This window comes from Hippocampus comes, unplaced genomic scaffold, assembly GCF_001891065.2.
Source record: "Hippocampus comes isolate QL1 unplaced genomic scaffold, H_comes_QL1_v1.1 scaffold176, whole genome shotgun sequence".
Classification (NCBI taxonomy): domain Eukaryota; kingdom Metazoa; phylum Chordata; class Actinopteri; order Syngnathiformes; family Syngnathidae; genus Hippocampus; species Hippocampus comes.
In genome coordinates, this window is record NW_017805826.1 from 1,302,119 (window position 1) to 1,317,016 (window position 14,898).

General features: G+C 42.9%; 2 protein-coding genes across 4 annotated transcripts; one reads left to right on the top strand and one right to left on the bottom strand.

The window, feature by feature from the left end:
* Nucleotides 1–516: 516 nt before the first annotated feature.
* Nucleotides 517–8,796, bottom strand: degs2 (delta(4)-desaturase, sphingolipid 2). 2 transcript variants are annotated; one of them, XM_019887169.1, is made up of 3 exons: nt 8,615–8,796; nt 3,612–4,354; nt 517–1,434 (listed from the first exon to the last, which is right to left on the bottom strand). In XM_019887169.1, exons 1-3 carry the CDS (start codon nt 8,694–8,696, stop codon nt 1,291–1,293), a joined length of 969 nt encoding a protein of 322 aa, XP_019742728.1. In that variant the 5' UTR covers nt 8,697–8,796; the 3' UTR covers nt 517–1,290. The 2 variants fall into 2 exon arrangements, with proteins under 2 accessions (XP_019742728.1, XP_019742729.1); XM_019887170.1 differs by lacking the exon at nt 517–1,434 and adding an exon at nt 1,441–1,907.
* Nucleotides 8,797–9,705: 909 nt separating this feature from the next.
* yy1a (YY1 transcription factor a) lies at nt 9,706–14,772 on the top strand. 2 transcript variants are annotated; one of them, XM_019887168.1, is made up of 5 exons: nt 9,706–10,410; nt 12,037–12,121; nt 12,208–12,268; nt 13,135–13,293; nt 14,053–14,772. In XM_019887168.1, exons 1-5 carry the CDS (start codon nt 9,912–9,914, stop codon nt 14,233–14,235), a joined length of 987 nt encoding a protein of 328 aa, XP_019742727.1. In that variant the 5' UTR covers nt 9,706–9,911; the 3' UTR covers nt 14,236–14,772. The 2 variants fall into 2 exon arrangements, with proteins under 2 accessions (XP_019742727.1, XP_019742726.1); XM_019887167.1 differs by having other exon boundaries at nt 9,711–10,410; nt 11,971–12,121.
* Nucleotides 14,773–14,898: the final 126 nt, after the last annotated feature.

Genomic DNA, 14,898 nt, shown 5'->3' on the forward strand with positions numbered 1-14,898 from the left:
CCCGCAGCAGGTCTGATCCAGCCCAAGTGTTTTGATCGCGAGCACAATCCTTTCGCGCTAACGCATTAAGTCATCATGAAACGTTTCGGGACTCTGACTCGGCTTCTCACTCTTATCATGCAATCACTGGCGACTCCAGTCTCTGAACTTCTAGTTGAGGTAAGTAAAGTTCAGCATCGTCATTGAAACAGAGTAATCATGGTGAGCCTTTAAAAAAAAAAAAAGCCGAAATGACACCAGTGGGACCAAGCGCTTGCATTTCAGTGCTCGTTTTACTACTGTACTCCTGAACGCATCATTTAAGACCCTTCAGCATGACGTTACACGTACGTCCGGGCAGCAAAAGCTCAGATGTCAGCAGTTAGTAAATAAACATTTCTATTGACCAAGGCGCAGCTATTGAGAAACAGTGTAAATGTCTTGAACGTTGATTTTATCCTCTTCCCTCACACTTTTATTGTGTTAAGTGTCAGTGGGAAAATATGTTATGTGAGGAAAGGGAGACAGAACGCTGGCTGTAATATACATTTTAATTGAACTGATTCCAAACTAAACGTGGTGAAACTTAATGTCACTTTTCCAGGACTGGCTAATTGTTTGGTTTTGCTTCGATTAATGGCGCTGACGTGTTTTTTGTTTGTTTGTTTGTTTTTTAACGCTGAAATGGAAAGCACGCTGGAGAGCTGATAACTACTAGGCCAGCCATTGTTTTGATAAATCAAGTCACGACAACCCAAGGAACCATTTTATTACATTTCAAAGAATGTCCTGGCAACTACATTTACATTTGCAATCATCCACTCCATTTAGGTTCTGCTGGATTCATTTCGGTTCGGTTTTAGGGTTGTCATTTTTTTTTTCAACAAATTGCAGCGCAATCCCAAACAAGTTTTTTGTCGTCGTTTTCAGTTCAAGACAGCGATAGCCCTTCTTCTCCCCGAAAGTACCTTGCCACCCAATGTTTCCAAACATTCTGAAAAGGTCTACGAAGGTGTAAGATCTGACATCACACTGAGAGGCAGCACAAGGAACCACACAACAGTACTCATGCAAAAAAAAAAAGATGAAAATGTAGACCTTACAAAAAAAATAATGTTCACTGTTGAATGCTATTAATTGTAGTCTCGAATGGCATGACAGGTCAACTCTATTGCATGACAGGAACAAGTGGAACTTGGTGCACAGTGAAAGAAGGAAATGACAATTGAAGGTGAACATCACGCGGACTGCGGTGCGCCACGTTGTGGCGTCGTGGCGGTGGCCCTTCCTGGGACGAGTGACGCGTCTGCTCTACTCCAGCTTGCTTGGCTTGTATTCACGCTTGATTCGGGCGTACGGGCCGATGGTGTCGTCGAAAACGAAGTCCCACAGCACGCGCATCCATGACGTGTGCTGAGGCAGGGAATCATAATACTCGGCCGCAATCTGCTTCACCTGGAGGCGCAAACGACAGGGTTCAGTAAAGAGTGAAGATGTAGACTTAAAGCTGTGTGAGCTTGTCGCACCAACTCAGGGGTGGGAAAACATTTGTGCTCAAGAGCCACATTTATTTATTGACTTATTGTTAAACGGCCAGATGGGGCAGGCCATCGATGGTTAGATAGCTTCTAATTCTGACTGATACGTTGCCTTGCAGGTTTAATTCATTCCATAAACAAGCTAGTAACTTCATTTGAGCATACAGTGATGCCTTGAGATACGAGTTTCATTCGTTAATTCGTTTACTCAGCCAAAATCAGAATCTATCTTGGCCGAAGCCTAATTGGGCCATCCCTAACTTGTACTTGCTTGACTGTTCATGTTAAATTGAATCATTGTCAGGACAAGCCAATGTTTTACTCAATTATTATTTATTCCATAATGCATTCAAAGGTATTAAATATTCCTGATCTCATTGGAAGGGGTGGCTGAGGAAATAAAAAAGAAAAACAAAAACAAATAAATGGTGGTGCACGATTTCACTAAACAAGCAGCACGCAGTATCTTAGTGTTTAGCACGCCTGCCTCATAGTCAAGACATTCTGGGTTTGAACCTTGGCTCCGTTCAGATGACTGACACCCAATACATTGGAGCAAATTTGTTATTTCAGAGGTGCGTGTCAAACTGATATCCCTTCATATAAATTAGTTCCCAAGAAGTTAATCTCACCTTCAATGACCACTTGTTCTTGATTCTCCTGAAGTGTGGTTGTGAGTGTGAGTGGTTGTTTGTCGAAATGTGTTTTACTATTGCCCGTCCGGTCCAGGGTGTACCTCAATTTTCGCCCAAAGTCAGCTGGGATAGCCTCCAGCTCACCCGTGAGCCTAATGAGGACAAGCGCCATCAAAAATGACCGACTGGGAGATTCACAAAGCACTGCAGGCATATTTTCCAGTGACTCTGTTGACATGCAAATGCACAGAAAATGACCGACTGGGCGATTCACAAAGCACTGCAGGCATCTTATTTTCCAGTGACTCTGTTGACATGCAAATGCACATGGAAAGAGAATGGGAGTTCTTTGTTGGAGAGGCGGATGAGGCGTGTGCACTTTGAATACATTGAACTGAGGTAGTCAGTGCATGGTTGCGTTCACTTCCTCATACATTGTTCCATGGATGACTTTGGCGGTTTCTTTATTTTAAAAAAAAAAAAAAAAAGGCTGTGGTCCAACAGGTTTCGTGACAGACAATTAGTTTCATTGTGGATGTGATCTCTTGACATGCAGCCCACAGCCGTTTTTTTGTGCTACAAAGGCGCGCAAGCGGTATTGGTTAATCAGTTACCCGGTGTGACGTTTCATCTGATGAACACCTTTTTGTTTAGTTTAGTCCACGACGGGCCGCGCCTAAATCCCAGTCACGCAGGCGAACCCATGAAGCCCAACAGCATGCTTGTATGGTTTTGCTGACACGCACAGACTTCATCAAAGTCTGCATCGAGAGGACAAACTTGTGGAAAAGACCCTTGGAAAACGATCATCTCACACTTGCTCTTGCGTAAAGTCAAGTCAGAGAGTTTTTCTTCACAACCTCGTCTCAGACTGAGATTTTGCAAAAGGATTATTTACAATACGACAACTCGATTCTTCAAGCATTATTTTCCCGACAATGTAAACTTTTCCCATTATTTTTTTGCCGGTGTTTCCCCATTGTCCGTGCCACTCTCACGATTCTTTGCAAAGTTCCCCGCTTCCGGATTTGTGAGCGCTCAACTATTGGTTGTTGCTTGCGTCACGTCACGCAAGGATCTTATGACTTGTGATAATATCCAACACGTCTGATTTTATCAAAAGGCCCGGACAAAGAAAAGACAAGTTGAGATGATCATCTCACACTAAATGATCACGATAACAGGAGCTGGCCGTGACGCCAGTGAAACTCTTAAACTTCCTTCTGATTTTCAGTTTTTAGTCTGAGACTGTGGAAATCGTTGGATGTAAGCCCAGCATTAACTAGTGCGAATGGAAGATAGCTGGTGACAAAAGCAGTGTGGCTTCAAGCACTTCAGCAGTCAAAATTGTTTTTCGTGAATGCGTTTGTTGTGCAAGATTTTAGAGGCATTAAAGTGGGGAAGTGAAAATTCCAAAACGATGGCAGCCACGTGTCATATCGCCAATATGAGGACTCACCTGAGGTAGCTTACTGCCAGGTATGCTTGGGAAGTCGTGGTGCTCCATGTGATAGCCAACATTGAAGGTGATCAAGTTGAGCGCTCCGTAGTAGGAGTACGTCTCGTGCCCCTTCATGAACATGTAGTGCTCGGCGATGAAATGTCCAGAGATGGGGTGCAGTCCCATGCACAAGATAGATCCGGCGATGAGGTAAACCACCGGCTTGAGTCCCCACAGATAGTAGATGACGGCGTCGGCCGCCAGCTGGACTGCAAAGTTCTGGACCTCCAGTTTACAAACGGGTTTGGGGTTGACCAGCAGCGGGCGCAGGGTATAGAAGAACGGCTGCAGGAAGAGCCACACCAGCTTCCTGGTCGGGGTGCAGAAGAACCAGCCCTCAAAGTCCGTGGGAATGTCCACGTCCAGCTTGTCCCCGCCCAGGTAGCGGTGGTGGTCGATGTGGTACTTCTTAAAGGAGGCCGAGTAGGGCACGCCGATGGGCAGGTTGGCCCACATGGCGAACCAGCGGTTCCACTTGGCCAGCTTGTTGCCAAACGCCACGTTGTGCGAAATGTCGTGGATGGCCAGCGTCAACGAGTGGTTGATGCAGCCGCCGAAGGCGTAGGCCCAGAACAAGATCCACTTCCAGGGGAGATCGCGCACCATGTAGCAGGCCAGGAGCTGGGACAGCACCATGCCCGACACCACCCACTTCAGGTGGGGGTCCGGACCCATCAGGGACTTGATCTCTGGGTACTTGGCTGTGGGGAACACCGAAGAAATCATTCCATTTGAGAAGTCATTGCTTAGGCAAACTAAAGCTCTCATGGTCATTGGTAGCTAAAAAGTCGTAACGTGCAAATGTAAATATATTTCAACCATAGCTTTCAGAAACACAACTTTTTGAAATACGAGACTATTCTACCATTCAGTTCAGATTACAGTACATGATTGGAAAGTGGGTCTCTGATGGTTTCGTGGTGCCTTGATCTGATTGCGGATTCACTTCCCAATTGTTGACTAAGGGAATGCCAGTATGCATGGCTGTCCGTCTCCACATGTGCCCCGCGACTGACGACGGACCCCGAACTGGTTGCATGGCTCATTAGGGGACTAAATATGACAGTAATCATTCCATGTAGACAAACTAGTAGTGCTCTGATTTGTCGGCCACGAATCGTGCTTGCCCAATTTCCGTAGAAAAGTACGTGATTTGTTTATGTATATCAATGCCTTTCATTGTCGAACACAAAAAAACGATCTCCCGCAGCTCCTACTTGGCTGCCTGCAGCGAACTAGAGACCAGCCCAAGTACAATGTATTGTTTTTGTATCATAAAAGGGTGACATTTATGCTGGATTTTTTTTTTTAAATCTGATTCATCAATGAATCGTGAAAATTACTGACATCAATTGATTTTTAAAATAATCGTTAGCATGCCGCTCCAAAACTGATAAATGTGCAGCTAATCCATGTGATCTGTATCAGAATCAAGGGACGAAAACCTTGGTCAGACCACCCATAATACAAACTAATAATAATAATAAAATCATTTATTTATGAGCGACTTGTGAGGCTTTCAAGGTGACTGCACAACAACAACAGACTCATAGAAAGATGAATATTATCACTGAAATACAACTTATTCCTCTACCTGTCAATTTGTTTTCTACTTTGAAAAAAAAAAGTCTGACATCGAATGAAATGCAATTTTTTTATTTTTTTCCGAGGGATCTGCAACCCAATACTGACAATTTACTTTGGTTTACTCTTCAATGGACTGACATGTCCAAAAAGAGTTGAAGGAAGCTGCCCACTCTTCTTTTTTTTATTTTAATTGGCAAAGTTGTTCCTTTGCTGACGAACTGTGACGAAAAACATTAGAGAGGCAACCTTGATTGGAAAGTCAATATTTGAACGGTTCGTGTATTTTGTTTGGAGATTTTGAGGAACACGCACACACACTTCCCATTTCAGTAAGTAGCAAGGGACCCTTTCAGAAAACAGGTTTTGACATTTTGATGCACGCTTCGAATGGGGGAAATTTAACACCATATATAAAAAGAGAAATCTTAAATCTTATTGTAGAAATCTTCATTGGTTACTGTTGGTGTGTGTTACTGACTTCCCAGTAAACTCCCCTGACCTAAACCCCATAGAGGATCAATTCATTTCGCATGGTCATGGGGAAGATAAGCGACACCAGACCCAACAAAGCGGATGACTCGCAAGCCGTTACCAAAGCAACCTGAGCTTCTGCAACACCTGAGCAGTGCCACGAGCTTTTTGCTTTTATGCCACGCCCAACGGATGATGTCATTCAAGCAAAAGGAGGCCCAACCAAGTATCGACTGCCTGGAAATGAACGCACATACCACAAGTCTGACATTTCTGTTAAAAATATTGTTTTAGGATTGCGCTTAAGTATCAATGTAATTTTTGGGGATGTGCGTTTTTTTTTTTTTTTTTGGGAGATGCACCTGCATGACAACATAGGTGTGGTTTTAAAAATAATGAACATCCGTTGGCCCATTGATCGAAAGTCCTTCAAAGACAGATTAAATGGCTCCAACATGAACCAAAAACCTGAATGGCAACCCAATAAACTAAAGTGAAAAGTACCAAGACTTGTAGTATGATTGAATGGCATTTCTGTCCCAAGATACGATCTGCCTTTCATTTGACCGATCCTTCTTAACAGTGTTAATATTTAACTCAATTGCCCTCCTTGCAACTATTCCTTTTTTCACAGGAATGATGAATAAAACTCGGAGTGTATACACATAACCCCAACCAAAGAATGTATTCATTTTGAAAGGCCATGACGCACTATCACCACTAATGGCCTTGTTTGTTTGTTCTGTCACACAGGCATGCTGCTAAATGTTTCATTTTGTATTTGCTTCGTGTGCGCTATGCCATCCACGTAGGGCGTGAAGTTAAATGAATAACCAGATGTCATAAAAGCACGGATTTGACTTCTATGATTTTAGCTCATCTAGCGTGTAGGATGTGGAAGTCATCCTCTGGTTTCATCCGATCGTTAACAGTGGATGATTCACGGCACCCAAGCATTGTTGAACTGGAAAACAACAAATGTTGCCGTCAGAGAACAGTCAGCGCTCATCACAATAGCCACATGATAATGTGAGATAACTTCGAAAATAACCTTCTGGATTTTCCACTCCGCAGGGTTGAGGGGGATTCAAAATACAGCCCTTGAATATTTAATGGTTTCGAGGTGTCAAGCAACCTATTGTGTTCTTTCACACCTGCAAATATAACAACAACAACAAAAAAAGGATACTGTTGGTGTTTTTCTGGCGCCAATTTGGAAAAATAGGCAATTTGGGAAAAAGTCAAACACTCAAATCCTAAGAATTAAACTCAGTGAGCATAAAAAGAATGAAGCCCACTCAGCAGTTTTGCTCCCCGTCTTTTAATTGTTTTTTTTTTAATAATGCTACCACACAAGTAATGGCAAAAATAAAAATTTAGATCTTACTGCACCACCGTCAGTTGTGTTTCCAAAATGTATTAATTCAAGGCACCCATTACAAAAAGCTCACAGTATAACCCCCCTCCACCCCCCAAACAAAAAAAAAAAGTCACAAAAATGGCAAAGAATCATTTACTCGCTAATTGACTTACTCAGTGTAAAATCTGGGCCTTTTTAATGGAACAAAATGTCCATACTTTATGACTTATTTTGTTTTATGAATGGCAGGTGGTTTATTGTACTCTCTGCCAGGTGATGAAAGAAAGTATTTGTATTGTTGAATATGAATTATATATAGCAAATTAAGTCAAATTGGACTCACACAGCACTGTGTTTCAGAATCACTGGATTAGTGGACTATTGCGAAACAAGATACATTTTAGAAAAGGGAAGCAAAGAAAAATCAAATTCAGTCTTGAGCTAAAATTTGAATGATGACATCATTTGTGAAAAGTGGCGTGTTAATAGCCGGTTGCGTTAATAAACTCATGATAACAGCTGTGGTTTACACATAGAGTCAGCACATTTGACATCGTGGACATTCTTGTGACCTGTGGTCATTTGATTGCCAATACGCCATCTTCTCATGCATAAAATTGTGTGTGTGTGTGTGTGTGTGTGTGTGTGTGTGTGTGTGTGTGTGTGTGTGTGTGTGTGTGTGTGTGTTTGTCAAGAGCAGACCAAGGGGTAAAGAATAGAGAGTATGTGCCTTGTTACCAAGCCAGCTCAGAAGCATTATCTTGGCTCAGGCTGCAATATGCTGCCATTGTGCAACTTGGGTGAAAAGACGGGTCAAACTCCTGTGGGAGTTTTTTGACAAAGCAAAAATAAAATGTAAATGGCTACCTGACAAGTATTGTTTTAACTTACAATCACAATATAGTATCAATAAAAATGATAATACACTTAAAATGTGTAATACGCTAAAAAATGTGTATGTCTGCCTGTGGAGATCTATGCACTCCATGATAGATAAGATTGAATTGAGGCAACTCGACTCTACTTTGTTCATTGAATTTATAGCGTTTTGTCTTGTTTTCCTAAAAGAAACAAACACGACTGACAATTATAATATTAGACTACAGATAAGCCTGTTTGAATTTGTTTATACAGAACAAGATGATATCATTACTTATGTCATTTTTCTTTTTTTTTTGCAAAGTAATTTGATTTGTCCAAACTCAACTATTATCTCGACTTTTTGCCCATCCAATGTCCTTTTTTCAGGGTGGGGGGCCTGGGGATTCCTTCTGTCCTCGGGCCCCAAGAGGGTCTGCAAACGTCGCTGGTCGCGAGCTTTTTCTAATGTCAAATATGTGCTCAATAAAGGTTAGGTAAAGAGTGACTTCATGCAGGTATCCCCGGTGGCGTTCACTTTCTTTGCATCTAGTGAGCAGTGATGACTGGTTGAGTAAGAGCTAGTAAACTGGTTTAACCGGATCAGAGCACTTGTTACTTTTTTTTTTTTGATTAACCAAAAAAAAATGCTCGCGTGTCCTTGACCGCGTTATGTCTCACTCACCCAGTATCTCTTTCCTCCTGGCCGTGTGTGGCTGGTCGTTATAGACCCATTCGAAGTCGCCTCTTCCACCTGTCTTGTCCATGTCGTCCTCCCCGGCCAAGTGAATGGAACGGAGTGGAGGCAAGTAGTGGGGCGAGGAAGTGCGGTGTAGCTGGCCGAGCCCGCACCGTTCCAACTTGTAGTACAACACACACACACGCACACACACACACACACACACACACACACACAGGCGAACACTGACCACGCCCACTCGAACAGGTAGGACGCCGTAATTCAGCAGGTGTGTCAATTCAGCTCACCTCCACCTTACTCTCGTCTCCTCCCCTCGTTGCTCCATTTGGCGCTGCACCTGCTCCAACGTGCCTGTAACATTACGCTTGTTTGAGGGCGAAAACAAGTGCCTCCAAACAAAAAAATAAAAATAATTGTTGCCACAATTTTTCAGCAGTGCTACTTGAGAGCCACAGAGGACCACGTATTTCCTAATGAGATGCCAAATAACACAGTATTTGGTGTGGACATAATATGTGCACAAGTGTAAAATGCCTGCTCTTAATATTTTTCGTGGTACATTTCTCAACGCATGTATAAAAAAGATCGACAAACCTAACCCCAAAACAGAGGATTTGAAACAAACTACATCATAACCACACACTGGATTTTATTCTTCCAGTGCAAAGTTCACTTTTACATTTAAAAAAAAAATCTTTAATTGGTGAAGAAAAAAACACCACTAAATATTAAACCACCACACCTTTTTGAGGGCGATATTTCCACTTTATTAAATTGAGGTGAGTGTAATAGTGTGTAAACTAGATGACAACGTTTTTTTTTTCATTTTGTGGGGTTATTTACACTTTATTGAAGCCTCCATTGTGCAAATCTGGAAAAAAAGAATAACTTGTGAAAAACGTTTTAATTTGACATCGAACAATACATCATAAGTGATCAAACTATACAATTAAGAATTACTTCTCAAATGAGAATATAACATTTGACAAGATAATTGTCTTACAACCTTTGTTGTAAGTGTATGACAGACAACCTTTTCACGAATGGTAGTACTGTATTTTTTTTCTTCAAACATCCATCAATCTCTCTAACTACCGACCTACCTATCTACGTATGACCAAAATCACGCGAGAGTTCCTAAGTGGAGCAGAGTGGCGACGAGAGTACACGTTGTGAGTTGTCGGAGAGGGAGGAGGCTGCAGAGTACACAGAGGAGAAGTCGCAGTTGGACTAAATAAAGCGTTCGAAGGTGGAGGGGAGTACGAGAACGGAATAACAAGTCATGGCTTCGGGGGACACTTTGTACATTGAGGCGGACGGCTCGGAAATGCCCGCCGAAATCGTGGAGTTGCACGAGATCGAAGTGGAGACCATCGAAACAACTGTTGTCGGGGATGACGACGAGCACCAGCCCATGATCGCTTTACAAACGCTTGACACGGACGACCCGCACTCGATCCTCCCGCACCAAGAGGTGATTCTGGTGCAGACCCGGGAGGAGGTCGTGGGGGAGGACGACTCGGAGCTGCACACGGATGACGGCTACCAGGACCAAATCCTCATCCCGGTGCCCGCCGTGGAAGAGGACTACATCGAACAGACTCTCGTCACAGTCGCGGGGAGAAGCTCAACAGCCGGCCGAATCAAGAGGGCTGGAAGTGGAAAGAAATCGGGCAAAAAGAGCTATCTAAGCAGCGCGGACATGGGTAGGAAATGGGAACAGAAGCAAGTGCAGATAAAGACGTTGGAAGGAGAGTTCTCTGTTACTATGTGGGCTTCGGGTAAGTTTGGAGTGAATTCCTGTAATGGCTTTGTTCTCGATGTGTGTGTGTCGTCGTTACGAGGCCTCCACCGAGGCCTTGTCCTCCGTCAAAAGTTAACTCGCATTTTACGATTCGAAAACACCGCTTGGACTTCAATTGGAGTGTTTTTGTTTTTATGGGAAGCCATGTTTTCTGTACCGATGGGCGCCGCCATATTTCCCCGGTCGAGAAAGTATGGCGGCCCGAAAAAATGGCGTTTATTTGACCCACGAAGATGGCGGCGAGTGCAGCCCCACTCCCGGATCCGCTAGCTTGTAGCTAGGCTTTTATGGCGCACTTCATTCTGGTGGAAGCGGTGCCTTCAATGACCCTCGGTTTTTATCCTTTTTCAACCTTCACTGTTTATCACGTCAAACGCCGGCAGATTATAGAGACTACCTTTTTAGAATATGAATGGAAACGCAGAAACAAATATTTTATAATGATTGATTATGATGCAGTAGATTCAGGTATTAATTATATCAAACTAGCCCTCTGGATTGTTTTCCAAAGAGTAGTCTTCTCGTGGTTAACGTTCGGCAGTCATGCATCTTGCATACGATACAAAGTAGCGTTTGCCAACTGTTTTGAAGGCAAGGAACATCGACTGCCCACAAAAAGTTAGGAATATTCGGAGTTGGGGTTTTTCATTTCAAGATGACCTTAAAATACACTAGTACTTTTAAAGGTGAATGTTATTTATCAAAACTTTGTGCACAGTTTGTTCTCTAACTCAACTTTATTTAGAGAGCAATGTCAAACAACCATCGCTGCATACAAAGTATGTACATGGAGTGAAAATCAGTCAAGCAAGAGCAAAGACGGTGAAAAACATCAAACCAATAACACTATTACACCAAAAACCATAACACACTACAGCAACACCGAGCCTCGTGTTGAGTCAAAAGCCATAGAATCAAAGTGTGTTGTAATTTGAGTTTCAAAAATTGACAAGAGAGGAGGAATTGCCTAATGTTGAATAGAAGGTCATTCCAAAGGTAGGGACCGGCTTTGGAAAAGGCTCAATTACCTCTGTGCCTCCACTTAGTTCTCGGTACCTTCAGTACCTTCTGGTCCATAGACCCGTGGCAACAGCCAGGTATGTAGTATTGGAGGAGCTCAGAGAGGTTAGGTGTGTCCAAACCATTAAAGGTTTGAAAACAAATGAAAGAATCTAAAAGTTAACTCTGAAATGTCCAGGGAGCCAGCGAAGGGAGTCCATCATTGGAGTTTTGTGCTCCCTCCTACGAGCATCAGGCAGGAGGTGAGCAGCAATATTTTGGGCCAAAATAAAGTGCACGACAATAATCCAGGCGAGATTGTAACAAAGGTGTGGATTACTTTTTCTAAATTCCTTCTAAATGCACCGGAGCTCAACTCTGATATTCACCACCACACACACACACACACACACACACACACACACACACACACACACACACACACACACACACACCTGATAGTATACAAGTGTTTTACTTTGTGATGGGGTCCATTTGTCTTTATCTGCATTTATTGAATTACAACTATGTGATTTAGATGACAAGAAGGACATTGACCATGAAGAGCAAATCACGGGTGAAAACTCTCCTCCTGACTATTCAGAGTACATGACGGGGAAGAAGCTGCCTCCAGGTGGCATCCCGGGCATCGACCTCTCTGACCCCAAACAGCTGGCTGAGTTCGCGAGGTACGTATGCGCTCATTCGAAATACCCTGGAAGCGTTATCCACAGTCAAATCATGATCATGATCATATTTTGTGTTAAACTTCCAGGATGAAGCCAAAGAAAGTGAAAGAGGATGACGCGCCCCGGACGATAGCCTGTCCACACAAAGTGGGTGGCCTGCTCTTCATCTGTCATGTCATTTTTCTTCAAAAACATTAACACACGCAAATTCAAATTAATAGGTAAAATTGATAATTCACCCAATCTAAAGTAATTCATCTGTTGTGTAGCTACTCTGGCTGGGTGGTATTTCATTATTATATCTAGATTATGACATTCAAGATTTTAATATTGAAAATTAAATCGATGTCAGTCATGTGTAGACTTTGTGCGCTGTTGTAATTGTGCACATGAGCGGTGCGTACCTCACTGGGTCATGCAAGCGAATTCAAAATCAGTACTGGTACACGCGTGCTGCCTAGAGGGCGCACCCATCAAGCACAGAATCTTCTCCTTCGACAAATGTCGTGGGCAGAACACTGAAAACAGTCCACACAAAGGACAACAAACAGCATATGACAAAACAAAAGACAAAAACAGCAAAAGCACAAAACAAAAGCTCTTGATGAGCTCTTGTCGACAGCTGACAACTACGGTGCCATCTTGGATAATGCTCTTTACTTTGAATACAGAAACACGTGCACACACCCAAATTGCACGTCATTAACTCCACAATTGTCAACTGGGAAGTTAACAATAATGCATAACTCCTTTTGAGAGTAGCCTTCACATCGCCCCATAGGCCGCCGTCTGCAATTCTGTAGCTTTTTTAGTGATGGGCACACCTACACGAATGTAGCATATTTAGAGAATATTTAATTGGCAATACTCACTTTCACTGTTGTTTAACTTGTTACTGCTTTCTTTTATTTCTATCCTAACAAAAAAGTACCGATACAAGTATAGTATGATATAAATTATGGAATATGGTAGGTTATAAACTTGCACGGGTATCCAATGTGTGTTGTCCTCAGGGCTGCACCAAGATGTTCAGAGATAATTCTGCAATGAGGAAGCACTTGCACACCCACGGGCCTCGTGTGCACGTCTGCGCCGAGTGCGGCAAAGCCTTTGTGGAGAGCTCCAAACTGAAAAGACACCAACTTGTACACACGGGAGAGAAACCTTTCCAGGTGGGTCTCTTCATTTGTAGCGTTCTCTACAGCGATGCTTCTCAAACTGGGGGATCGTAGTTCTGAGAGCAAAAGCAAATTCCTAGTGCCTGTCCTTGGATCGGCTTTGGTAAATGGAGGAAAAACAGGAGGTTTGAAAAGCCAGTCACACTTACACAGTGCTGTGACATTTACACTTTGCAGGAAAAAAAAGAAAAACAAAGCAAAGAGACACATGCAGCCTTAAACATGAGAACATCCCTGATTGTGTGCGGGGTTTTTTAAACAAGCCTAATCTTGTGAACGATTTTAGTTATGGGGTGAGCAAGTTGTATACATTGGCTCCTTTCACACAGGACACAGACTTCACAATTAAAACCGATCAGAGCTCAGTCGTAAAAGGCTTTGAACTGATTTTAGCACTAGCCTCACTAGTTTCTGACCAAACTGTGGCTGCATAGTGTGGCTTAAAAGACAGCGCTTTATTATAAAATGCTGCATAATTCCCTCAAAATATGACCGTAATCCTCTGCTATTAAAGGGTCCTGGAATTGACGCCCCCCTTAAAAAGCTTGATAGCTGCCATAAGATGGTGGTAAATCACCATTTTTGTATTAAGACTTTGGCCTGTCTAGTAAAAGCCCCTTTCCTCATGTGAACATACTGTAGTTCGTTGGCACTGACTTAGCCAAAGCATTAGTTTTATATTAGACAGGGCTTTGGAACTTCTAGGGAAACACTATGACGTTTAACCACGTTAACTTTTTTTCTCATTTCTAGTGCACATTTGAGGGCTGTGGCAAGAGATTCTCCCTGGACTTTAACTTGCGCACACATGTGCGCATCCACACGGGCGACCGCCCGTACGTGTGCCCCTTTGACGGCTGCAACAAGAAATTTGCCCAGTCCACCAACCTCAAGTCTCACATCCTCACACATGCCAAAGCAAAGAACAATCAGTAAACGGATCCCACGGTGACACGAGCATACACTGGAGGACCCACACGGCGTCTCCATGACGGACAATTGATGTCCCGTGCAGCCTGCTTGCTTGTGAGATATCAAACAGATTGCCCTTTGTATCATTCTTCGACAAAGACTTTGTCCTTATGCGTGGAGATGGGAACACTGACGCTCGAGGCTGTCCAACTCGAGCCGACTCTGGCGCTACTCGAATTGAACTCTTTCTACTTGATTCTCTTATTTATACCTGAACGCAGTCAGGTGAAATGTTTTACAGTGAAAGTCAAACATTTGCAACGCTCCTCAGCAAGCAGTGACCCTTTTTTCAATTTTCTATTCCTCCCAAGTGTGCATATTGTACACTGATTGACAGAAGCGCTGTTGCTCTTGTTCAGTTTTACTTTTTCCCCCTATGCGAGCGTGTTTGAAAAAGAGGAATTTAATTATTTTCATTTTGTACGATGTAATATCAGTCATGTAGATAATAACCATGTGATTATCCATAGAGATCGCTGATTAAAATGTTTTTCTCCTTAACATTGTCTTTCTTAGTATGTCACTGACTTCCACAATTGCATGTCTTTGGAAAACGAATCCAATCCACAACAAATACTGTTTATTAGTCACAGTAATGAACAAAAACGACTGCACAGCAGCTGTTTT